Source organism: Myotis myotis, unplaced genomic scaffold, assembly GCF_014108235.1.
Source record: "Myotis myotis isolate mMyoMyo1 unplaced genomic scaffold, mMyoMyo1.p scaffold_m19_p_1, whole genome shotgun sequence".
Lineage (NCBI taxonomy): Eukaryota > Metazoa > Chordata > Mammalia > Chiroptera > Vespertilionidae > Myotis > Myotis myotis.
This window is the reverse complement of record NW_023416313.1, coordinates 190,158,529-190,186,032: the sequence shown is the minus strand read 5'-3', so window position 1 is coordinate 190,186,032 and position 27,504 is coordinate 190,158,529. Positions and strand designations below refer to the sequence as shown.

At 37.2% G+C, this 27,504-nt stretch overlaps 1 protein-coding gene across 9 annotated transcripts; it reads right to left on the bottom strand.

Moving 5' to 3' along the window:
* Window positions 1–1,492: 1,492 nt before the first annotated feature.
* Window positions 1,493–27,068, bottom strand: AP5M1 (adaptor related protein complex 5 subunit mu 1). 9 transcript variants are annotated; one of them, XM_036308405.1, is made up of 10 exons: window positions 26,929–27,068; window positions 23,150–23,795; window positions 16,155–16,382; window positions 14,695–14,834; window positions 13,692–13,777; window positions 13,480–13,598; window positions 10,497–10,593; window positions 8,233–8,311; window positions 6,319–6,369; window positions 1,494–6,204 (listed from the first exon to the last, which is right to left on the bottom strand). In XM_036308405.1, exons 1-9 carry the CDS (start codon window positions 27,000–27,002, stop codon window positions 6,342–6,344), a joined length of 1,497 nt encoding a protein of 498 aa, XP_036164298.1. In that variant the 5' UTR covers window positions 27,003–27,068; the 3' UTR covers window positions 1,494–6,204; window positions 6,319–6,341. The 9 variants fall into 9 exon arrangements, 8 of the variants coding, with proteins under 8 accessions (XP_036164288.1, XP_036164298.1, XP_036164281.1 ...); XM_036308395.1 differs by having other exon boundaries at window positions 1,493–6,369; XM_036308388.1 differs by lacking the exon at window positions 1,494–6,204 and having other exon boundaries at window positions 6,338–6,403.
* Between the last annotated feature and the right edge of the window lie 436 nt (window positions 27,069–27,504).

Here is a 27,504-nt window from a genome sequence, read left to right as displayed (position 1 = left end):
TAACTGCTTTCCTTAGAAATTTATTTTTGTAAGTTCCCAAATCTCAAACTTTTGGAAGAAAAAATATTCTCCTGAATGCTTACTCTTACCATATAATATGTTCAGGTTCCTGGGATTCTGCTTGTCAGATAGATCTACAGAGATATGTTGCCCCTAGGATGCCCTTCTTTCCGTTGTCTGCCTGGAGAACCTCAACCACCACTTATTTGGACAATTTCTGTATTAGCAATATCTAGAAGTCTCTTGTATTACAGTGTTAATACATTCCAGGAGTTACACCATTCAAAATCAGGTAGAATTGTTTTATCTAGTTCTGGAGTAGCATATAATAGACGCACAATAAAAGTTTAACATTAATTACCTTTTATTGACCAAACTAGAGGCCCGATGCACAAAATTCATGCAAGAGTAGGCTTTAGCAGCAGCGGCAGTTACCTCAATCCCTCCCTCACAGCTGCAGCCGCTGCCTTGATCCCACGGCTGCAGCCCTGGCTTCGTCTGGAAAAACATCCAGAAGGTCCTTCGACTGATCTAATTAGCATATTACCCTTTTATTATTATAGAAGATTAGGGTTTCCCTTTCTTTTTTTAAAAAAAATGTATTTTGTTGATTTCAGAGAGGAAGGGAGATAGAAACATCAATGATGAGACTCATTGATTGGCTGCCTCCTATACAACCCCCTACTGGGGATTGAGCCTACAACCCAGGAATGTGCTCTTGACTAGAATTGAACCAGGGGCCCTGAGTCTGCAGGCTGACTCTCTATCCACTGAGCCAAGGAAGCCAGGGCAGGGTTTCCATTTCAACTAGATTACTCAGCAGTTTTTAATTCCAAGTCATGCCTTGTTTGTGTTTAGGCCTTTAAAATTAAATAAGATGGCATGTGCTATTTTAATATGTATAAGGGAAATACATATTATGGGCACGAAGCCACTGATATTCATATTAGTTAAAAAGTCCTCTTGCTACGATTAGTTAACAAGTGATAAGCATCACTAACCACTTCTGGTTACTTCCTTAGCAAAGCAGAATTAGTGGCTTGCCATTTGCTTTAGATTAAAAAATTTTTTTTTTACATTATGGACAAAGATTGAAGTTCCTTAGGAAAATATTACATAAGATATTTAAATATAAACTGATACACAGGTAATTCATAACTTTAAAAACAATTTTTATAAATTCTTCCAAATTTAATATGATCCTCTGTAAATATATTATTGTAATGGTTAATAATAAAGTATCTGGCTAAAAGGTTCTCAGGAGCCTATTGCATGGGCTAATCATCTTTGCTGTGATAAGATTTTTAGGCTGAAATATGTAAGATTGTGATTTTACTGTTGGTGAATCTCAAATTAGTTCTTCAAAAATTAGTCAGTCCAAAAGAGATTACAGAATACTGAATTGTTGTATTCAATAACACCTGCTAGGAGACCAGGTTAAAAAAAAAAAAAAAAAGGGACCAAGTAAAAAATGGTACTTTAATTCCTGTTAAATTCTATACTTCTATAACATGAGTTAATTTAAATTGTTCATTTTAGATATGTGAAAGCTTAAATTCTTTCTGAATTTTTAATTAACTTTCCCATTTTATAATACTTATTAAAGTGTTAGAAGTCCGATTGGCATGCATGGTTTCAACCGTTGTCTATTCGCAAGTTAGTTTTTATGAAGTAGCTTAAAATAATTGCTCACAAGCTGTTTCTCCAATGAACATATTATACATTCAATTACACACTCACTTCAGCAATTTCACAATTGTTTTCATATTTGCTTAATTTTCAGTTTATTATTTCTTATGCACTGTAGTTTCTAGGGGAAAAGTTACATAAAGCATTTGGAAATCCTTGGATTGCTTCTCGACCTTTTGGCTAAGAGCAGGTGTGGAGATAAACAGAAGGTATATTTAATGAGTTTTTTTTTTTTTAATGAGATACATTTGCTGGAGACAGAAATCTTTAAATAAGAAAGTATTAAGTTTGATATTTATGCATTTTGAAGACAATCGACAAACACTTAAGTTAAATGTTACTTATTCTTTTAAAATGTACAAATTATTTTTATCATCACTCATGCAATATTATAGCAGGGAGAACAGTAGGCTGAAGTTGCAACAAATATTCTTTCAACACTTCAATAAATACAATGTAAACATTCACTTTAATAATGTTTCCTTTGTTAACACCAAACTGCACTTTTCTTTGCCTCTGGCTGAGCCATGACTAGCTGAGTAGCAACAGCAGAGTGCTGAAAGAATTTTTCAATAGCAATTTGCTTGTTCTAATTTACTTTTCAAGGTTGATGATCAGGATCGCTATGTTCTTGCAAAAAGATCTATTTCTATTAATGTGACCCAATCATTCTTCTTGTTCTCATCATATTTAGTTCCCCTGGCAGCTTTAAGTGAATCAGATGTAAAGCTTTTTTAGTTTGAACACAATCATCACTCATTAACAAGATTAAGAAATAGAACTCATGTAATTTAAAAATTTTACACAATGCATATTGAAAAAGTAAAGCTTATTTCAAATGTATAAATAGTCTAATTATGTAATGGGAATTAAATCAAGTTATTCTCTACATCTTCAATAAATTTCAAAATAGCTAAATTTTCCCAATCTCCTTTCTGTGAGGGACTTTGTATTAGTTCCAATGTGTATAGTTCCAATATTCAAAGAGCCCTAGCTAGGTGATTTGTAAAATTCAATGATATTACTTCACACTAAATAAAACAGGCCAGGAAAAGAAACTCTTCCTTCAATCACTGGAAAATCAACAAAGTTAACAATATAAATAAAATGGGTCACATTTATGCAGGCTGTGCTTCTAAAAGGGAAAAAATCACTGGTTTAAAAATAAATATTGCCATTAATTATCTCTTTATAACCTGCAGAGGGCACTCAAGTCCCTTGAGAGAAAAAGTAAAAATTTTAAGAGGGAAAACAATATTCTTTTACAAAAGCTATCATTTAAAAAGACATTTAAAGGAAACATACACTTTGACTTTACATGTTGACGGATTATTAAAATATACAAATTTTCACATATCCTACTGGAGAAACAATTCATCAGGTGGTTTCCATCCCAGGGCATCTGTCAATCTGTAAATGCTAAATGCTGTGCATCATATATTAGCACTACACTGCCAACAATTGTGCAGATTAGCCAGGGTCTTAGAGAAATCAACCTTGACCTCAGAGCAGCCTGCTTACAAGACAATAAACTAGTCATAGAGATATGGCCTTGCACTGCTGCAGGCTGTATGTGGACAATATTATCATACCTCTAAAACAGTTGATGAAAAAAATTAGAAGCTAGCTGAAGCTCATAAGTTTTAATCATTTTGTAACAGTGATCTCATGAGTTCTTTGGAAATTTTTATGTTAATGAACCTCTTCATTACTATTAACTAACACTGTGTTTGGAGGAAAGATATTTGAATTATTTCCTCTGACATGACACTTAACATATGTACTATATATATTACATATACATACATGTACATATGATTTATACAGATTCTGATACATATTTCAAAATATATTGCAACATTTCATTAAAAATATTTACTGCATAGTGAATTATTAAAAATACTAGTTTTCTTAGCAACATAGCCAGGGGGTCCTGCCTTTCATCTTATATTTTTTCTGATCCTCAATTTCTGTGATTAAGTAACCGGCTATCAAAAGATATTTCGAAAGTTTGGTTACTAAATTGAAACAGAAGAGGCTGATACCCAGGGAAGTTAGAGGTACTTCTTTGAGTCATTGTTTCAATTTAGAAATTGGGTCACAGAGACTTTGAAACAAAATAATGTATAATTATGTAAATACATAACTTGTATTGCAAACTGCTACTAGGATAATGAACAATTATAAAGCACTTAGAATGCTCTGTCTATAATAACATTAATCACTAATAATAACTTACTATTTAAAAACAAATTTTTGTTAAAGATTGTTTCTTTTTTAAGGGTCTTAAACTATATGCAGAATAGATCCGCACATTTGATATCTTGCAAGATAAATTTTGACAATGGTAAGTTTTTAAAGATGAATTTTTTTGAGAAACCGTAGCAAAAATGTATCTTAAAATGTTATTCTTAAAATATTGTGCAAGATTCCAAAGAATATTTCAAAGTCTTAAAGTTATGGAAGAAGAGGTACACAGCTAAATGGAAAGGAAGGCAGAAAAATAGTAAACAATGCTGTGGAAAATGGTTAGTTTGATAATTTAAAATAATTACTTAGGAGTATTCTTGTAATGGCATCATTTACCTTTCTTTATGAACAAAAATCTTCATTCTGAAAGTGAACGCAATTATTCTTATGATGGGAACTAAGTTGTTTTCCTCAAGAAAGGACAAAGTTAACAAATAAAGCCTTGAAATCAGAAGTCTTAAGATGAATACTTGTGTATTACATGTTTCCGCAATTGGATTTACCACATAGCATGACCTTTTTAAATGGGAGGAGGGTGGGAAGAAACCATGCAATTTAATAAAACTGAAGCATTTTTTCAACCTAAATTGTAGTGACTGCTTTGATTTTTGGGCTATCTCAGGGTCAATGAGTATATTCTCTAGTACATGAAACAAAACTAGAAGATATACTTAGAATGTAGTCTTTCTTCTTTTTTCAAAGCCTATGTTTCCTAAAAATCATTGTTAGACAAAGCAAAAAAGAAATGTTTGTTCTATTACGTAAGAAATAAACTTCATTTGGTATTCAATTGACTTTCTAACTTAGCAGACAGGACTTTACATCTTCAAATACTGAAAATAAATTGCATTCTTGGCCCTTGCTTTAAAAGGTTAGAGAGAATAAACGCACACCCTGGTAGTGTTCTAGTGATCTCCCTAATCTCAGTTGCACTTTGTCAGAACGAGGTAACTGGTAGTTAAGTGAAATACCCTAGATCAAAGGGGGATTAATCACCAACTGAATCCTTGCTGAATAAACCTGTCATTCAAGAAAATTATTTCCACTGAACTTAGCAGAGGATTGAAGGTATTTGCATAACAGGGACCAACGTACTTCAGCCAGGTTAAAAGGTTCAGAATTTATCCTATGTTTAGCTTTTTGCCTCCTTTTCCTTTCAGCATCGTGGTACAATGGTTTCTAATCTGATAATACAGCCAACTATCTAAATGATGTCAGAACAGGAAAGTATTGCAAAGTTTGGATGAGGGATGGATCAATTTCACTTTCAGTAACTCCTAAATCTGATTTGTTGGAATTTAAGATGTAATCCTAAAAAAGTCCCTTAAACCTGAGGACTGTTTATTAACATCCCTTTCCTGACCTTTGTCTTAGAAACAACCGTTCTGCTGTGGCAGCAGTCCCTGCAGAGGCTCTGGATGCAAACTCGACCTCCCTCCCTCCCAGGGGTGGTGTAGGAGTCTATGAATGGCTATGAAGTGGTTTGAAATACTATAATAAAAAAAAGGAGAATATTAGCTGTTGTTATGTACAAAATTGTGTTCCGAGAGACCTTAAATTATACAATACATAAAATCACAATTTCAACTCAAATACTTGGTTGGTGTAAAACAGAATTTTATAAGGCAGACTAATGTTTAATCAAGAAAACATTTTTAAACAAATAATTCTCTTAAGAATTTCTGACAGGGCTATTTACTTCAAACCTGATATTTAAATCAATTATTTTAAGAAAGTTAAAAAATGCCCACCTCTGTAAGGGCTTAAAAAAGTTTAAAAAATATTGTTTAGAAAAGAAGGATTTCACCAAAATCATGAACCATTTTTTCTGGAGCACATTTTCAGAAATTTAACACTTTTTGTACCATTTGGATCTACTGAAGAATAATCACCTATATGATAGATAACAGAGTTCATAATCATATTTTGCACTAAAAAGGAATTTAGCAATTTTGCATCTAGAGTAGGTCTGATACCATCCAAATCTTTGGAAATAGGTGCTCATATTCACTGCAAACGCAAAGCATCTTTCAAGTTAAAAAATGCAAAGAATAGTTATCAAAGAAAATGAATAAAATCCATAGTGAGATAATTTTTTAGAAAATGATTGAAGTTTTAACCCAAGAAAGGACTCTTAAGAGTGTCTTATAGCTTAGAATAAGAACATGTCAATCACGATTAAGCTTCTGGATCGGAATCCCTTTGAAATGCAGCTGTTTCTTCTTTAATTGTGGCAGCGGAGTCTGAAGAAAAGAAAGGTCCAGCCTTAAAGATGAGTAAGGAATACAAAATAGCTCAGGATTAGTTGTGGAGTTCAAAGGTCGCTAATTACACTAAGGAGTTCCCAGACACAGAGAAAACATTAAACAGGTCACCTACCAAACGGGAAGCAGACTTTGTCTTCAGAAATTATCCCGAAGTGACAGGTTTCTAGACAAAATCAAAAGCATCACAATGTGTCCAGCTGATCTCCACGGGAAGAAAACAAGAGCTGGTTTTAGTTTTGTAGCATTACGTTAGAATGGAATGGCAACAGATGGCCTTGGGCTGCCCATGGCCCCACACTTTCCAGTCCGCCCTAGATTTTCCTCAAGTTTCTAGAAATGTCAAGCCAGATTCACTGGTTTTCTGATTGCTTACAGTTTTCCCGAGGGGATTATTATACTGAATCTCTGCCTATTCACTGGATAAACGCCTCATGCCTATTTTAGTATACTTTGCTGAACATTTATACAATCAAGATGTTCAAATGGCTCCATTAATAGTAACATAAATTAAATATAAGCTTTCCTTGAGTTAAAGAGGGATCAAATGACTAAAGGGGAGTCTTTTTTTTATTCTTTCAAAAGGAAGGTTTTTACTACTATGATTAAGCTAGACTAATAAGTTAAAGTTCTGATCAGGCAGTTATTCTATTTCCTGTGTTACTAGGATAATTTTGAACAGAGAACATTATGCCACAATAATGCCTTGCAAAAAATAAGAGTTTATAATGAGTAGGATTGACCTTAATTAAAAAAATCACATTTCAAATCCTAAATTTATATGCAATATCCCTTCAAACTATCACAATTCCCTTTTAAGGAGTTAGCAGCTTTTTCTAAGCTTTTCCTTAAGAGACTCATTAAAAAATAGAAACTAAGATATAATTTAATTGAATACTAATCTGTAATGTGTATTTTTTCATAACACTTCTAATTCTGTTCCATGAAAAGAAACTTGACATGGATTAAGATTTGAGGATCTTGAGATTTTATCTTTTCTTGAATGGTCACTTAAAATCCAACTTGACAATGAACGGCTTTGAAAACAGAATGAGACATAAAATTGTCAAGACAGGTAAAGAATAAAGAGTATGACTAGATGATTCCTGAGGAAACTAAGATAATGCTAATAAGAGAGTGATAATGACAAATTTAAAGAAAATATGCTATATGAATTTTTACCTGAATTTATTCATTAATGAATTTAATAATAATAAAATATGAAAAAGGCAATATAATACCTAAATTTATCTTTAAAAATTTGGCTGCACACATTAAGTGATCACAAAACACCATGCTCATCTTCTGAAGATATACCACCCCTCTTACTATTCTTATTGACACCCTAAAGCAAATTGTTATTGTGGCAGATAATAAGCTTACCTGAAAAGTAACTCCAGAACAGAGATAAACACCGTAACTAGAATTATGCACATTCTTTACAAGTCAATTGGGTAGTTCTGATGAAGAACAGTTTACCAGTTAAAGAATTTTGCTTTGTTTTCATTGGCTGTTTTTTTTTCCTCTCAAGAGATTTACAGTTGTTTCTAATGTGTTCTCTGGCATTCTGTAACAACACAATGTACTAGCTAGAAGCTTGGTACTCAGGTTCGGAACACCAATCCATCAAGAGTGGCTGCCTGCAGGTCTGAACTGAAGAGGAACCTGAGCCTGTATCCAGGAAGCTCAGTGGAGTAAAAGGGCTACAATCGATTAGCCATGTCTGCCGTAGGTACAGGAAGGAACACGTGGCAGGGTAACTCAGGACTAGAATTACTACTGGTTTATGCTCTGAATCATAGTTGAGAAAAATCAAAGAATAACAAAATTGGAGACATTAGTCTTGAAAGTGTGTTTTTTGCCAAACTATGTCAGACTAAAAACATCAAACAAGAGCATTTTTATAATTAAATCATTTAATGTTTTCTCATTCATGGGTTATATGCATACACATTAAAAATAAAAGACTATGATTTAATTTAGGCTATGTTACTATTGTATAAGCCTTATTTAAACATGAGATAATTACAGTAATAATGATCCATATGTTACTGGAGCAGGAGCTTTAGAATTCCAGATGTAATAGTCAGAAGAAATTAGTTTCCGGTCTGAAAAATAAAAGAAATAAATGATCAATGTTAATAAATTGTATTAACAAAAATTCAGTAAGAGACAGATATTTTAAAGTTGTGGAATACAATTATTTAAAGGAAGGCAATACTTTGAAATATCCATTTTAATTTGACTTTTTCAAGGCATTATTATAACTCTTACCATTTCAAAAATTTGGTTTCACTAAAACATTTAAATAATCCATGCTTAAGTTTATTTTTGTCAAATTTATGCCAAAATCCCTCATTTATGTCAAATCGGCCATTTCCCCTCCTCACATTTTCCCTAAATTTTGTTTCTATGGATCATTACTTCAACCACAAAAACAGTAAAAAAAATTTACATTGGTTTCCCTTTTGTAACCTCTTTACCAAGGTCCTGATTTTGACCTTGCAATTATTCTCTACCCATTGAAAGTTTCAGAGATAGAACTTTCTAAAAATGTTTTTAAAAGATTGCTTCAGTGGTTTCTTTTTTTTTTTTTTTAATTTTATTATTATTTTTTTTATTGCTTAAAGTATTACAAAGAGTATTACATATGTCTCCTCCCCCCCACCCCCCTGACATTCCCCCGGTCTCCCCTACCCCCCAGTGGCTTGTGTTCATTGGTTGTGCTTATATGCATGCATACAAGTCCTTCGGTTGATCTCTTACCCCACCTCTCGGCTTCAGTGGTTTCTCATAGTTCTGATCAAATCTAAGCTTTTTGCTTTAATAGCTTTATAACTTTGGACAAATGACAGCTCTTTTTGAAGTAACTTTTTTTGCTATGTAAAATTAAGATAATGTTCATTTGGAGCTAGACACCTGTAAATTCTTATCACACACATCACTAAATATCTAATTCTGCCTTTTCTACCTTTCTTCTTCATGCCCGTCTTCACAGTGAAAAGGATATAGTTAGCATATATTACCTTATCTTTCTATTTATTTATTTTTTCCCAGTTCGGGAACTTAGTGACACTGAGAGGCAACATAGCATATTGGGTAAGCGGCCAGGCTTCAGAGCTAGACTATGTGGGCTTGATTCCTAGATCTGCCATTTACTAGTTACGTGACTCTAATCTCTCTGTTCCGTCAACATCCCCCTCTGTAAAATGGAAATAACACATAATAGGATTATATAAAAATCAATGAGTTAACACATAAAATACTTAGAATTGTTCCTGGCATACGATAAGTAATACATGTTAGCCCTTATTATTATTATTATTTTTATATTTTATTGATTTTTTACAGAGAGGAAGGGAGAGGGACAGAGAGCTAGAAACATTGATGAGAGAGAAACATCAATCAGCTGCCTCCTGCACACTCCCCACTGGGGAATGTGCCCGCAACCAAGGTACATGCCCTTGACCGGAATCGAACCTGGGACCCTTGAGTCCGCAGGCCAACACTCTATCCATTGAGCCAAACCGGCCAGAGAAGCCCTTATTATTTAAGTTAACATTTTGCATTCTGTATTCCATAGATACATTCTAAAATATTGGTCTGTTTGAATTTAGACGAAACCACTGGTTTGTCCAAACTGACATAACTATATTATGCCTTCACACACACACACACACACACACACACACACACACACACACCATTATGAAGACCATTCTACATATAATCATCTCTTTGAAAAACCGCCCCCAAAAAATGGTGCAGGAGAAAATAGGAAAAACCTTAAGAAGGTAAAGAATATGACATTCTAATTACATTACACAGAACTTATTATTGTCCTTAACAAGTAATTGCTTAGAATCCTGAAGTAAATAATACTATTATTTCCATTTTACAGATGCGGAAACTAAAACTTTGAAAAGTTAACTTGCCTAAAATTACACAGATAACAAACTGTCTGAGCTAGACTTAAACCCTTGTCTGTCCAACATCAAAGCCCCTATGAATAACCCCTGAATAAAAGTGTATATTATAAACAGAGCAAAATAGATCCAATTTTAAAGTCCATCTCTACACCAATTCTTGCCCATCCAGATAATTTCATAAACAGAAGAAGGCAGAGGACAATATAAAGTACACAAATTCTTACACAGAATAGGATCAGGCCAGAATTTTATAAATTGGGATTATTCCCTGATCTTTTTCAGTTACATTTTACTTTTACCTTAGGTAATAACTGTATAACATCATTTTAATTCCCTCAAGTTAGTATGAATCTATACAACTTACGTGTGCTTATTTTTGGTTTTCCTGATGCAAAAACTTGAACTGAATGCTGATCCGCGTAACACCCAGTAAGTGTGTAATCTAAGATCCTAAAATGAAGCTAGACAAAGAAGAAAAATGTACCAAATTGAGGTGATTCTTTGGTAAAAATAAAAGATCACATTATTTTCCTTGACGCAATTTTGGGAATTCACAAAGTTCACAAATTTTAAATCACAAATATTGAAGCTGAATATTGTGTGTGTGTGTGTGTGTGTGTGTGTGCATATGTATACATATACACACACCATTTCCCCTTTGCATTAGGGTCATTTCCTTGTAAGGCTGGCATCATGAAGTCCTTCACATATACCGGGCACTTCACTAATATGAACTCTGATCCTTACTGCAAGGTATCCTTATTGTATAAATGAGAGAACTGAAGTTCAGAGATGAAAGCAATTAGAATCCCAGTATGTAAGTAGCGGAGCTGGCACTTGAACTCAGACCTGACTGATTACCAAGCTAATGCTCCTTCCCCTATGGTGTCTGGTGTTCTGGATATTCTCTTCTACCTCTAAGGCTATGTGGTTGTGATATATTTAGATCATAATTCTTCTACAGGCAGAAACATAGATGTTCTACCAAACCACAAAAATACAATTATGAAAAGAAAAACACCAGCTTATTCTGGGGTTCAGAAGAAATGAGATGCTCTACTTAATTTTCCAGAAAAATGAACTTTATCTGTTATATAACTAAGAAATCACCCCTTCTCTCACCTATAAAACCTTTCTAAAATGTAATCCATAGGTCTCGGATTTAATTGATAATATTGTGTCATCAGTATAAATGCCAATTATTATGTGGGATTCTAATAGCAAGGGCCATTAGTACCTTCTCTGAAAGCATAGCCCTGGGTGCCTGAGTCACAATGATATTCACATTAACCATGAAGGTTCTATATCTTACATAGCTCCAGTCCCCTCGGTTCTCTTCATCTTTGATGCTAAAGGTTCATGATTTTGCAATACCCTGATAACATTTTTTATACTTTTTCTTTCTTCTATCTCTCCCTTCTTTGCAAATTTCTCCCACTTCCTAACTTTCTCATTTTGATTACAAAACTAACTGATCACTTGCATAGAATGTAATTTCCAGATCTTTGCAATGTCTTTCCTGTTGCAACTCAAATTATCTCAACAATAAAGGGCTTTTAATTGCTTGTTTAGCATAATTCTGGATGCTGAAAGTTATGACACGGTTGATTTCCAAAAAGCTAGATATTATAAAAATAAGTCTATTTAGTGAACACAAATATGTAGTACATGCTTTCAATTAAACTACATCTGGTTAGGTGATGGAAATAAATAGAAAAGTCATTAATCCCTACCTTTGAAAGACATACAATGTAGTAACCAACATCCCACATTTTTTCTGAAAAATATCTGGAAGCAGAAATATTTATAATAATCCTTGAAACAAGGCTTGTGGACATAGTTGAAATTAAGACAGAAGAAATAAATGTCACAAGTGTACTTCTGACTTCAGAAGTACTAATGCTTTTATGTATGGATTTCAATCTCTCTTCTTTGATACTATTCTATTTAGATTTTGCTGTTACTTTTGATCACCTCTCCAATTTCCTTCATTGGTTCTTCCAAATCTTTCTCCTTATTTTCTCTCTCTCTTTTTAAAAAAATCTTATTTCCACTGACTCGACTATTTCTTTTCCATGGATAGCTCCTAAATCCTATATATAGTTGAGCTCCCTCCTGAGAATCCTGCTCCAAATTTTTAGCTACCTTCTGAACACTTACACTGGGATACATTGCTATCACCAGCAACATTCATGATATGAAGCCCGCTCCCTCTCAACTTTCTCCACATCAGTATTTTCTTCTAACTACTATATTGATCCATTTATCAAATATTTATTGTGGCAGGTATTGGACTAGATGTTGGTAGTAAAACAATGAATGAATGAGACTCACATGGACTCCACTCTCTTGGAGCCTCAAGTCTTGTTTAAATTACATACGTTTTTAATAATACCATCTTTGACTTTCAAGTATTTACTGTCTCTATATTTAATTAGTGACCAAGGCTTTATGTTTATTACAACTCCTACAGCAGTCTCTTCCTTTTATTCTCATCCTTTCTCTTTCTGTGACACTACAGGAGCTCAGCATCATTAACTTACACCTTTCATCTGGAATACTAACAGAGCTAAAAAATAGTTTGTCTATGGTTATTTTTTTCTCTCACCTTCTTCACATACATTCCAGCTTAATCTTTATAGAGTATCACTTTCTGAAAGACCACTCACTCCCCTACTCAAAAAAATTATAACATTTTCTAATAAAGGAATAAAAATTAGATTGAAACCCTCTACAATCCACACCTAAACCATGTATCCAGCCTTATGTGCTACTATTGTTCCTGGCACTGGTTCCTAAGCGTGCTTTGTTATCCTTCAATCTTCTATGTTATCTCTTTAATTCATACAAATGTTAGTCTTCATGGCTTCAAATTCATGCTTATCTGGGCCTCAGAGTTTTGCTTAAATTCCATTTCTACTGCAATGCTTTCCTTGACCATATTGGTCAGAAGTGCTCACTTTGTCTTTGAAATACCAAAAGCAGTTAGCACTGATCAATTGTTGACATGGATTATTGAAAATAACTCTAGGGGAAAAGGACTACATTTTATATTTTTGGTATACAAATTTCACATGTGATAATGATAGCTGGGCAGAAATAGATTAAGGTGAGGTGTTTAGGTCATACTCACCTGCTTCACCTTAAAAGTTTTACAGTATTAAGTGAAAAAGAAAGTTACTAACACTAAACAAAAATAATCTCACAAAAATAAAAAAGGAACAGCACAGATAAAAAAACCCAGAGTTTTAAAAAATTACTAGAAAACATTAAAAATCAATTAGGTATATGTAATTTAGAAACAAAGGAAAGGTTTCTAAGGGAGTGAGTTATTCAAATATATTTACCTTTAAATATGCTGTACCCCCAATGCAAATGTGGTCAAATGGCTGCTTCTCATGGCTCTTGGCTCCAAAAGTTACAGTTCCAGAAAGACTAATTTCCATTGATTTTGGGAACTTCTGTCCTAAAAACAAAAATTTACCAATCAAATAGCCTAAATTAAGTAGATTCTAAAGCAAATGAATGAAAAATAATCAATAAACAAAACCTGGCTCACCAATAATCCAGATCAATAAGCTTTTCTCTCGAAATACTTCGAGCTGGCCAAAACTAACTTTGTATTCCACATGTGTGATTGGACCTCTTTAAAAAAGGACACAATACAAAAAAAAAAAAGTCACAGATAGAACAATTTTAAGAAATCTAAGTCAAATCTTGCTACTGTAACTTAATACAAGGGAAGCATAAAAGCATTTCTATATTCAAGTTGGCAGAATAGAGTAGAACAAATAATATTATATCTCAAAAAATGCCAGAAGCACAATAAACATTTTGGTGATGACATATATTTCATTATTAATTCTAAAAATAAATATAAAATCATATGGAATATATTACTAGTCACATAGATTGACATAACATTAAAACTATAATTTTAATATACATTTAGATACACTTTGCAAAGAACTATGTTGCAGAACGAGTTTAAAAGTAGAATGATGAGGAAGTACAGTTGACCCTTAATTAACATAGGTCCCTACACAGTTCAAACCTGTGGTGTCCACAGGTCAACCTTTTCAATCTATAGTTGGGAATCCGCAGGTGTGGAGGGTCAAGTGTAGATAAGTTTTTGAGGAGCCAAAAGTTATACATGGGTTTTCCACTGCGCAGGGTTGGTGGCCCAACCCTCAACTGTGTATGAGTCAACTGTAATCTTATGATATGATTGATTTAATTCACCAGATAGTTGATAGCAAGGCATGACTTATATAGAGTAGAGAGAAATTGCTAGAAATAAAGCCAGGAGTGAAACAATCTCTGAGAAAGCTATGCTGGCTTATGTTTATATTTATTAGCATGTTTAACCAGAAAAATAAAGATACATTTAAAGGTAGAGATTATTTCTATCACTATGTTTTGGTTCAGAATCAGCATTCATTTGAATAGTATTAAAAAAATCTTATAAGTAAGGTTAAAAACAAAGACAGGTAATTCCCTGTAGGGCAGTGGAAATGTACTAGGAAGGCAGAAATCATGGCATCATGTTATTTTATTCCTACCTATTGTAAAATGGTATATGAGCTTCACAGAATTTAAAATTATTTTTCACACTTTCATGAAGTTTTAAATTCACTGTTATTTTTAGTTGTACTTCTTCCTCTTTCATTTGATAAAAGCCTAAAATTGGTGGGACAGGAACCTGGAAATAAACATATACAAACTTTTATATAATTGTCAGGTTAATGGGTCTAAAATATCAATGGCAATTGAGAAAAAAGTCTTGCAGTAATATACTCATTATTTAAAGATACATCTTTAATGACTAATGGGTTACTCCAAGTTGCTTGGATAATAATAGATGATGAAGCTACATTCATTGTAAAGGCAAAGATTCTTCCATCTCTTTTTGTTTCCAGAGATGAGAAAGGTGCCTGACAAAGGCGTGCAATTCATTTTTACATTCTTTTTCCTACTCTTGCTCACCCAGGTTCCCCTCTTTCGGGTTCTCTATGACCTGCCATTTAGGACAGGCAGTGACACTCTGCCCACAGTTCCTGTTGCCCCATTTGTATACTGTGACACCCCACCCCACATCCAGCTCAGCAGTAGCTTACTAAATTGGTTATCAATAATTGATTGAAAGTGAGACAATCTGTAAGCTGGGGTGAGCCCATCAATATTTCTAGTACATCTGAAGAAATAGGAAGGACCTACTTTTACAGTACACATTCTAGTATTGGAGGACATATGCAAGCTGAGAAAGCTAGGTGGAAGAGGAGAGTGAGAAACAGAGATGCACAGTGTAGACCTTGAGTATAGAGTGCTTTTAATTTTAATTTCTGATTCTAGTTTCAGTAAAGCCTGGGTCTACTTCCTATCCTTGAATGACAATGAGATTGCCTCTTGTCTTCTCAAAGTAAATTCAGTTTACTTAAGCTAGCTTGAGTAGGCTTTTCTAAACCACTGATTCACAATTACAAGAAACAAATGGTAAAGTAGGTTTTGGAGTCTGGAAAATTTGGGTTCAAATCTAAGCTCTGCTACTTATCAGTTACATGACCTTGTACAAGCCATTGAACTTCTCTGAGACTCTCCTCTTCTGTAAAGTGGCGATAAAAATACAAGGGTTTTGAAAGTGTTAGAGAACATACATGTAAAGTGCCTAGGACAATGTCTGACACAGCAGTTTTTCAATAAGCAATAAACAGCTACTAATAATATTATATATTTGTAACCACAGCTGCCTAGGATTAAAGGCATTTTTACATGTTCATGGTTCAAACCATAATTATACCAAGGTCTTCCCTATGACCATAAACTCCTTATTTGGGAACATTAAAAAAAATTCCATGACTTTGAAAACATTAAGTGCTGTTACAGACACCAGAAATAAGAAACATTTTATTCAAAGAACTGAATCTTCATTTTCATTGATCTGGTAAATAACTCATGAAAAGTTCTCCTTTGGACCAAATGTATGAATGATCTGCAAAGTCTCAACTTTTTCAAGGTTGTTTACCTGGGAAGTGTAGTAGCACAAGTTGAATGATTCTAAAGGTGGAGTGAATGGAAATTTGTAAGGTCCACTAAATGCAGAATCATCCATTGCATCAATGCTACTAGAAGTCAGAATGGCAGAGTCAAGAGAAGTCACACAAGGATGGACTAGAATATCCTGAAGTGGAGATCCATTGGTGGGGAGACTCAAGCTGATGGTAACATTTGGCATGATTCCTTCTAAATCACACTGTAATACAAAAGGAAAATTATTACCAAGATCTTAGAAGCAAACATCTTCTGGGCAAGACTTTTCAGAATTTATCTGAGTCATTTTCCACAACTTACTTACTTTTCTCTTAAGACATTGTTCTCTTTGCTGTCTGTTCTCCTCAATAGTGTTATCATGCTCTCAGACACCCAAGCCAGAGACTAGGAGAACCTTCCTGGAATCCTCTGCTTACATTTTCAACCCTTAAAAAGCTATATTAAACCCAGTGACTTCTCTCCATTCTTGTTGCAAACACATTGGTATAGGACCTTGCAATTTTGGTCATAGTCTTCTAAATGTATTTAGATTTATTTTCCTCTAATCAATCCACCCTCCATTAGTGTCGTTATCTTAATGAAACATAATTTTAATTATACTGTATCCATGCTCAAAACCTTTCAGTAGTTGCCTCTCAGTTTTGTATTACTTTGAAAGCCTTTCATTGTTTGGCTCCCACCTACATCTCAATCATTTCCTACCCTGCAACTAATGCTGTAGACATGATGAATTCTTCAATTTCCTTGAATAAGTCATAATATCCTATACCTCCATGCTTTTTATGTGCTATTCCCTCCAGCTACAATCTTTTCTCTTTGTAACCTCAGTTCATGTGATGCTTTGTGTGAGGCCTTACATTCTGTATTGTCAGCTCCACAGCCTACCTCTGCAATATAGAGAAGCCCAAGATCTTTTTTTCTATGTGTTATTGGTTAGTTTGCCAATGAGAGGTAATGAGAGACTTGGAAGGTAGAGGGGAAAGGGAAGTCAGTATTCTAGGAAGGTCATGGAAGCTAGATTCGACAGCTTCACAGACCTCTGTTTTCTTCACATCCTTAGTGTCTAGCACATTGCTATGCACATGAGACACCAAAAAAAAAAAAAATGTTTGCTGAATGGATATAGTTTTCTAATTATGGAGCCTACATTTGTTTTCCATTTTAATCTGAAATATTTCACCTTTTTCGTTTTATCTATTGATTGACATATATATATATAAATTCAAGAATATATGTGCTATAAATGTAAGTACTTAGAGACTAGGCAGGCATATAAACAGCACCATGCATAACTACTGTCTTATAAAGGTCTTTCAGTGACAGTTACAATAATATCAATCACATTTGAAAATAAAAATGCCATATACTCTCACTATAAAACTGAAAAATATTTTAGTGTTTTAACTTCTACACCATGTCATTTCATCTCCATATATAAATTAGCAAGAAAAAAGGTTTTGTTTTTTGACAGATATTTATAAAAATAACAAAATATGCAAATATTAATAGCAAATACTATTATAATTTTAAAGCAGTCAATTTATATTTTTTTAATTAGCTTCTAACATTCTTACAGGGATCAAGAAAATGCAGCCATTATGGAAACCACCAACAAATTATCTGCTTCCTAATCATTTAAAATACCAGATCACCAGTCATTTACTATAGAAAGAGGACATCCATTTTAGAAGAAATTTATGTACTACCCTTTAAACCAATCTGGCATATGTAAATGTGGACTTTTAACTAGAAATTATAAAACAGAAGGGTTTAGGAACTTACTTGATTTAAAAAAAAAAAAAATTTAAGAATTAAGATTTTTCCAAAGACATGGAAAATTAGTGGTAAAGTGGGGGCTAGAACTTTAGTCCACTGGTTTTTGGTTATCTACTAGTACAGTGGGCTTTGACTTACGAGTGTCCCGACTAACAAGTTTTTTGAGATACAAGCCATCTCTCGGCCGATTTTCTGCTTTGAGTTGCGAGCTAAAATTCGGGTTATGAGCCAGCTTCGGATACCCAACTGCTAGTTGGCGCAGCAAATGTCACAGTGAACGCCACAACATCAGCCCAGCATCACGTGTCTCACTCGTTCACTTTATGATTTGACATACGAGTAATATGAGTTACGAGCTCCATCACGGAACGAATTAAACTCGTAAGTCAAGGCCCCACTGTACTAAGATAAAATGAGGATAATTATTTCCATTTACAACAGGCTTCACAATAAAACTTTCTATACTAAGCTTCTGAAGTACTTAAAAAATGTTTGGCTAACAGATATACTATTTACATACAAGTTTAAAGAAACATTTAATATGTGGGTTAAAGTACAGCCCTACTCTTTTCACTTTTAGGAGAAAGTTTTTTGAAGAAGAAAGTTTTCCATAACTTGTATCAGACAAAAAAAATAGAAATCGACCCAAAATTCCAATACACAATAAACTAGGGTCAGCTTATTAATGAGCTGAGACATTTAAACACCATAGTATTAATTAGTAGTAAATTATATATAACACTAGAGGCCCAATGCACAAAATTCATGCAAGGGGCTCTGCCCTCGCAGCCCGTTTCATCTGGAAGGTTATCCAGAAGGTCATCTGGACAGTTGTTCTGCTGTTTGGTCTAATTAGTATATTAGCTCTTTATTATATAGGACTAGAGGCCCGGTGCACGAAATTTGTGCACGGGGGGGGGGGGAGGGGGATCCCTCAGCCTGACCTGCACCCTCTCCAATCCGGGAGCTGCAGTCTGGCCTCCCTCTGTAGGAGGCGACCGGGCTGATCAGGGGAAGGCGCCGCCCCCACTGCTGCTGCCACTGCTGGCCGCCACAGCCGCCAAGGTGTTTTCATCAACATGGACTACAGTCCCTTCACCACAAAAAAATGACAACTTTCTTTAGGCATTTTCAAGATGTCTCTTACATAGGATATGACATTTCTTTCTTTCTTTTATCCTCACCTGAGGATATTTTTCCATTTATTTATCGAGAGCGTAGAAGAGGGAAAGACCTCACCACGCATGCAGTCCCCTCCCGCCCACCTGCTCGTGAAGCCTCCTCCTGAGCGGTCATGATGTTACAGTGTCCCGGACAATTTGCATATTACCTCTATGTATACACTAGAGGCCCAATGCACAAAATTCGTGCAAGAGTAGGCCTTCCTTCCCCCAGGTGCCGGCACTGGCTTCCCTTTATCACCCGGGACCCAGGCTTCCCTCGCAGCCCCGGCTTTGTCTGGAAGGTCGTCCAGTCTAATTAGCATTTATTATTATAAATAAATAGTTACTAGAGGCCCAGCGCACAATTGAAATCGCGCGAGGAGGCACCCCGCAGGGTGCTGGGACCTGTGCCTGACCCTCGTAGCACCGGCCACCATGCTGTGTCAGCTGGGGTGGGGGTGTGCTCCAAGCTGCGAGGCCACTCGGAGCAGGCCCCCGGTCACTGCATTGTATCTGCTGGGGTGGGGGCAGGCGCTTCTATGTGTTGTGTCTCCGCTCCGGCCCGCCCCCAGCCCCAGCCTCTTCGTGTGTTGTGTCTCCACTCTGGCCCGCCCCCAACCCCAGCCTCCCCATGGCCGCTGGGGTGGGGGCGGAACACAGTCCCCTCCCGCCCATCTGTGCACGCAGCTCCTCCTGAGCGGTCATGATGCTTGACTAATTAGCATATTCCCTATTTAATAGATAGACTCCCTATTTATTGTCACAGAAATATAAGAAAAAAGACTTCAACTGTGCTAAGACTTACAAATAACATAACCCACGAACACCTCAACATTGGAGCTATTTATACTTCTGATAAACTTAGTAACTGCTATGTATTTTTGATCATGATGGAAGTGAGTTTAAACACATGTATTCATAAATCATTTTAAGGTTAAAAGGAAAAAGGAAGACCCAATTTGTCCCAGGACCGTTCTACTTCTCTATTCTTAAAATCTACTTTTATCTATAGGATTTGTACATAACCATTCATTATTAAGTTTGATATATAAAAAAGTTTATATTCGTAAGTACAGTGAATAAAGGAAAATAGAAAAATAAAGGTATCTGAGAATATTAATATCCACTTGTAAAAATTGTACTTGGAGGTTTTTATTTTAGATCATTATTCAACATGGTACTGATCACTGCTATCTATTATTATTTCTGTTGACTTTTCCTACTTTCTAACCAGAGAACCCCCATATTAACTCATGGACTTGTTTAAATAAATCAAGAGCCTTTCAAAATAGCTTTAGATATTAAATTCAAGGTTTGTAAATTTCACCCCTTCCAGGGAAAATGGTAAACAGATATGGTGGTTTTAAAATATTTTCACAAATTATTTGACTCTTTTTAAAAGGTGAAGCCTAATTCCAGTCCCCTTGAATGCAGACCAGATTTAGTGACCTGTTACTAAATAACCGAAAATGGTGGAAGTGAAGCTATCTAACCTCTCAGCTTTGGTAATAAAAAATATAGCTTCTACTTGTGCCCTGTGTCTGTCTCTTGTCTAATCATTTGATCTACAGAAAACTAGTCACTAAGTTGTGAGGACATTCTTAAGCACCATGTTGAAAAGTCCACATGGACAGGAACTAAGACCTCCCACCATTAACCAGTCATGTGAGTGAGCTACCTTGCAAGTAGGTCTTCCAGCCCCAATCAAACCTTCAGGTGACTACTGTTCCAGCTGAAATCTAGAAGTAATCTCATGAGAGACTCCACACCAGAAGTTCCAACTAAGTTGCTCCTGAAATCCTGATCCACAGAAATGATAATAAATGTTCTTTGTTGGGACAATGGGGCAATTCATTACTGTAGCAAGATATAACTAAGTAAGGAATGCAAAAAGATAATTTTACCAAATATGATATGAATTTAACATCTAGTGACTGCTGTTTATGATAAAAAAATCAACAATCTATAATCATCCTATCTAATAAAAGAGAAACATGGTAATTAGCGTACGACCGCTACCCTTCCCATTGGCTAATCAGGGCAATATGCAAATCAACTGTCAGCCAAGATGGCGGCCGGCAACCAGGCAGCTTAAAGCGAACACGAGGCTTGCTTGCTTTAGTGACAGAGGACTCCAACGTTCCCCGCCTGCCGCTGCCGGCCTCTGAGCTGCAACTCTAAGCAACTATGTTACAAATATAGAAGCTAAACAAAACCCCAGAAACCTGCTTTAGTCCGCCGGGCTTCAGCCAGCAAGATCGCAACATTGTTTCAAGTACAGAAGGTAAACAAAGGCCAGAAACCTGCTTTCAGCAGCGGAGGCCTAAGAGCTGGAGCCAAACCTCAAAGCTAAACCTGGCCCAGAATAAAAAAAAAAAGAAAAAAAGGAGCGGTTGGGAGCTTCAGTTACCCACCAGCCTGAAAACAGCCCTCAGCCCCTCACCCAGACTGGCCAGGCACCCCAATGGGGACCCCCACCCTGAAGGGTGTGTGACCAGCTGCAAACAGCCATCATCCCCTCATCCAGGCTGGCCAGGCACCCCAGTGGGGACCCCCACCTTGATCCAGGACACCGTTCAGGGCAAACCAGCCGGCCCCACACGTGCACCAGGCCTCTATCCTATATAGTAAAAGGGTAATATGCCTCCCAGCACCGGGATCAGCGGAGCTGAGAGGCCTCCCGGCACCGGCATCAGCGTGACAGGGGGCAGCGCCCAAACCCCCTGATCGCCCTGCGGCTCTGTGTGTGACAGGGGGCGGGGCCACAACCTCCCTATCGGCCCTGCTCTGTTCCTGACAGGGGAAGGCGCCCCAACCCCCTGATCAGCCCTGCTCTGTGCCTGATAGGGGGAGCTCCCCAACCCCGATCACCTTGCGGCTCTGTGTGTGACAGGGTGCCGCGCCCCAACCCCCTGATCGACCCTGCTCTGTGTGTGACGGGGTAGAGCCATAACCTCCCCATCGGCCCTGCCCTGAGTGTGAGAGTGGCGGTGCCCCAAACCCCTGATCAGCCCTGCTCTGTGGGTGATAGAGGGTGGCACCCCAACCCCCACCCCACGGGCCCTGCTCTGTGTGTGATGGGGTAGAGCCATAATCTCCCCATTGGCCCTGCCCTGAGTGTGACAGTGGCAGCGCCCCAACCCCTGATCGGCCCTGCTCTGTGGGTGATAGAGGGCGGCGCCCCAACCCCCTGATCCGCCCTGCTGTGTGTGTGACAGGGGGCGGTGCCCCAACTCCCCTATCGGCCCTACTCTGTGCGTGACAGGGGGGAGCTCCCCAACCCCCTGATGGGCCCTGCTCTGTGCGTGACAGGGGGCAGCGCCCCAACCCCCTGATTGGCCCTGCTCTGTGCGTGACACGGTATGGAGCCCCAACCCCCCTGATGGGCCCTGCTCTGTGTGTGACAGGGGGCAGCGCCCCAACCCCGATTGGCCCTGCTCTGTGTGTGACAGAGCGTGGCGCCGCAACCTCCCCATCGACCCTGCCTTGAGTGTGACAGGGGGCGGTGCCCCAACCCCCCAATCGGCCCTACCCTGAGAGTGACTGAGGGTGGCATCGCAACCTCCCAATCCGCCCTGCTCTGTGCATGACAGGGGGCGGTGCCCCAACTCCCCTATCGGCTCTGCTCTGAGCCCGACCAGGGGCTGCACCTAGGGATTGGGCCTGCCCTCTGCCACCAGGGAGCAGGCCTAAGCCAGCAGGGCGTTATCTCCAGAGGGGTCCCAGACTGCGAGAGGGCACAGGACGGGCTGAGGGACCTCCTGCCCCCCGAGTGCACCAATTTTTGTGCACTGGGCCTCTAGTCTATAATAATGGCATAATATGCTAATTAGACCGGACAGCCAAATGACTTTCCGGACGAAGCTGGGGCTGCAAGGGCCAAGGGAGCAGCTGCAAGGGCCGAGCCCCTTGCATGAATTTCGTGCATTGGGCCTCTAGTGTCATGTAACAATGTAAACTAAAATTAGTAAATTTTACTTTTCTCTATAGGTGTAAATGGTATAAAACAAGTTCCAGAGAAAAATCTCACCTTGCAAGTGACAGTTCCAACTACTTGCCATGTATCTGCTATATCCTGTTTATCATATTGCATAGATTTTACTTTTTCAGTGATAGCAATAGAAACTTGTGGTTTTCCTTTGTATGTTCCAGCTTTCCAGGCTGGCTGCTTTTGTGGATGAGTCACAGAAGCAAAACTGATACTATCCAATGAATTCTGTAAGTTGGCATCTAGTAAAGTTCCAAATGGGCAAGCCTGTAGAAGCAAGTCAGGCAATTGGCTCAGTTTTGTATTTAGCTCAGTATCAATTTTTTGACTTGAGTAAAGAAAATCCTGTATCCCAAAAAGAAGTTCAAAGCCTTGTGAAATTGCACTAATGCTAATTAGTGCTGGACGAGGGGATAAAGTTTGTTCAACTAGTGGAACACAAGCATATACTATGCCATTCTTCAGAAAAGCAACAACTGGCCAGAGTTCTTCACCTCCTACTTTAAGTCCGTACACAGATGTTTTATTGATGCGAGAACAGCTATCACGGCTCTCCATGAAGTCTCTATCTTCATCCAATAATCTAAGTTCGAAGAGTAATGATTTAAGAAAGGGACCATCTTCAGGGATAGGCACATAGCTTGTTCCATTGAAGACTTTGGCTCGTTTTTCAACAGTTGGATACCGTCTGCAGTATGGAAACAAAAACATTAAAAATTATTCTTCCAAGTAAAATAAAAATGGAAGAATCCAAAAACAAAACACAAACTAAAAACTGAAGGTAAATAGTAATAACAAAATACAAAGTAACACATACATACACACCCACGAAAACCATAACCAAAAATAATTTATATTGCTTGTTAAGTTCTGATTGTAGTAACTAACTGTTGCATAGTTGGTATATTATCTCAAATGATAAAGTATCATTATCTACTACTAAACATAATCTAATATATTTTTTTAAATAGGTAGAGAATATAGTTCTCATTTGAAATCCTAGTTTCTTGGCCATTGAGATTCCCACTCGGTAGGCAAGGAATGTATACCTGGACACATTTTAGGTGTCAATAAGAACTTTACTTTCTGATACTGTCATAGTAGAGTAGGATCAAAAGAAGTGGTTTGATTTAACCCTCTACAATTTTTAGTTCATTAGTTGAGATGATACAATTACAAGAGGATTGTTCTATTCTATTTAACCTATAGTGAATAACTGGTACCCCAAGTTTTCTTGCCAAGCCCTAGAAAAATATATGAGCATTTTAGTAATAATGGTTTACCTCTCTGGCCCTTGAAGATAGTATGAGGTAATAAAAAAAAATCTGAATAATCCTTTATGATTTGCATGCTTTAGGCTGAATGGTAAGTTACTAATTCTTCCCTTTTTTGGGGGAATCAGAATAGAAGGTGCTTTTGTTCATTTATAGAAATGTTAGATCATATTTTCTTAGTTCAAAAAATATGTGCTTTCCCTATTCCTTACCTTCCCACAATCCAAACAAAATCAACCTCTTGGTTATTAACTTTTGTGTAAATTACCTAACTTACCCAAGTTTTTTTCTTATTAGTAAAATAAAGAGGTGGCTAAAGAACATACCAGTAATTCTCATCAAGGATCAAGAACATACCTTGGCCAAAATAATTTTTTTTCACTAATTGTACTAATAAAACATTGATGTTTACTAATATTGTTTAAAAAGAAAAACAACGTATTCAAATTTATCAGTGTATTGGTGATCCTTATTCATTTACATTCTGATGCATTTTCTTGGTTGAGAAAGGGAAAGAATTAGTTAGCATTCCAGTAATGTAGTTGTAGGTGGATGCCATTTCTTTCTCCGAGTCTCTGGATAAGAATAGTTGAGAACTTTGGACTAAATTCTACTACTACACATAATTTAATAGTTAATTAAACTATTAGAACAGTGTCTTACAATCTAGTTACTTAAAGGATAATCAAAGTTCTTAAATGCAAGAATCTAATGACTGAATGTAAGCATTAAGTTCATTATCAATAAGTGAAGAGAAAATATCTGTAATAGCTAAAATAATGACATAAGACTATATTTCAAGAATACACAATTAACTCCTGCACATTAATAGAAAAAAAACAGCAAGTCTCAAAGAAAAAAATGAACAGAGGATATCTATAGGCAAGTCACAGAAGAGGAAACCGAAAGGGTTAACAATCATGCTACACAGAGAAAATCAAATGAAAATAAAATACTATCGTGGCAAAAACTGATTAGGAAAGAAAGGAGATACAGGAACCCTCACTCACTGCTAGTGAGAGGGTAGACTGGCGAAAGTATTATGAAGAGTCAATCATTTGGCAATATTTAGTCAAATCAGCATAGATACGCTCCATACACATTTTGAGACTATCTACTACAGCACTGTTCTAATGGCAGAGTTGGAGGCAACCTGGGATACATCACTCCTGAAGAGGATTGGTAAATATCAAAGGTGTAAACCATGGATTACTACAGAGCAAGTAGAAATAATGATTTAGACCTGCACTGTCCCATATAGTAGCCATTAGCCATATGTGATTAAACATAAAGTTAAACAATATTGAATTCCTCAGTTGCAATAACCACATTTCAAAAGCTGCATGTGGTTAGCACAGATTTAGAACATTTCCCATGTCCATCACTGCAGAAAATTCTATTGAACAGTGCTGCTCTAGATGAATACAAAATAATGCTGAGAAATCTGAATGGGAATGAAGTCGAAGGAACAATGATGTAATTTGAAAAATGAATACACAAACACACAAATACAAAGATAGCAACAAAGATATGTTACCTATGAGGCAAGAAGAATGGCAGAAATAAAGATACCCAAGAGAATATATAAATAAAACGAGGAGTACTTTGGATAGAACAATGAGGCTGATAAACCACACTAGCGAATATTATTATCACCCTTACCTGAGGTAAAACAACAAAAAGTCTGTATTGGGGGCAAATGGTAAACTCCAACTTGATGCCCTTAGTAACAAAAATTATTTAGGTTGCAAAGCGGGAATTTTTCATGTCCACATTGCCAACCACTTTTCATTTAAAATTACACTCATCTTTATTTGCTTCGATCTCACTCAGCTCTGCTACTTCACTACAGAGTTTTCCTCAGAGAAGAACGAATTTGTTGGCAATACATAAACTGTCAATAGCCACTGAGAATAAAAGGTGAAACAGATTATTCAATTGCCACCCACATTTTATGAATTTATTATATAGTACCCTTCACAGTTATTTTGATACACGTGGCAAATTCCAGAAATAAAACCAGATCAGCTTACACCATCTAAGAGAAAGTGAATACAATGTAATTTGGTCCTTCTTCAATTTCTTCAACCATTAGGAGTTAAACTATCTGAAATTTTCTAGGAATGAAACATGCTAAGATGAAAATAACAGTCTAATACTGCTCAGCAAGGATTTTCCAGAAGTATGAGTTAAAATCTCATTGACTGATTTTTAGTAGTGAAAGAAAAAAATTTAAACACGTGTAGTGCTCAGTAAGTTTCTTTCCTTTCATCTCTGTATCAATACTAAAGCAGGTGCAGTAATTTTAGACGTAGTACTACTAAATAACACTACTAGAAAACACACAATACTTAATATGTGCCAGGCAGCAACTCATTTAATTCTCACAACACGATGAGTTAGTTATTAAAGATTCATTTAACAGATGAAATAGAGGTTACGTAACTCGCACTAGGTTTCGGATCAGCGATACACTGCATCACAAAACTGTGCTCCATGACCCATTCCTCCGACGGATCATCCCGGAGGATTCAGCCTTGCATTTACCTGGAGAATCTGACCGTGCCACCAAGTGGAGTTCCGGGTTCGTGGCTGATGAGCCACACTGCTCGCTGAGCCATGCTAAGCCGCTAGTCTAGTGCATCAGTGCACCCCGAAGGCCGCCACGGAGGAAGAGCGCAGACCGCCTTTCTCGGATGGGTTCTCAACGGAAGCCCGAGGTTCATTCATCCGAGCTGCCTTCTGCCCCACCACGAACAGGTGCGGCTCAGCAGGGAAGCTAGCGCCTTCAGAAGTGACGAAAGCCTCGGAGTCCGTCCTGGCCAACACAGGCCACAAAAGACTTCTGCGAATCCGCACCTGGAATCTCGAGAACTTATGCTTCCCCAGCAACCCTAGCACTTGCTTCCTCTACAGTCCACTTCCGGGATGGTGGCCCACCAGGATCAAGATTCCTCACTCGCCCAGCGACGCGCCTCTCCGCGGTTCGCCGGCTGCGCGCCCCTCCCGACTGCCGAGCCGGCGCGCGCAGCTCCACTTCCGGCGTCGAGGCGGTGACAATGGGAGCGGCGCGGGCGGCGCCAGGAGGCAGCTGACAGGCGTCTGCGGCTTCGCTTCATGGCC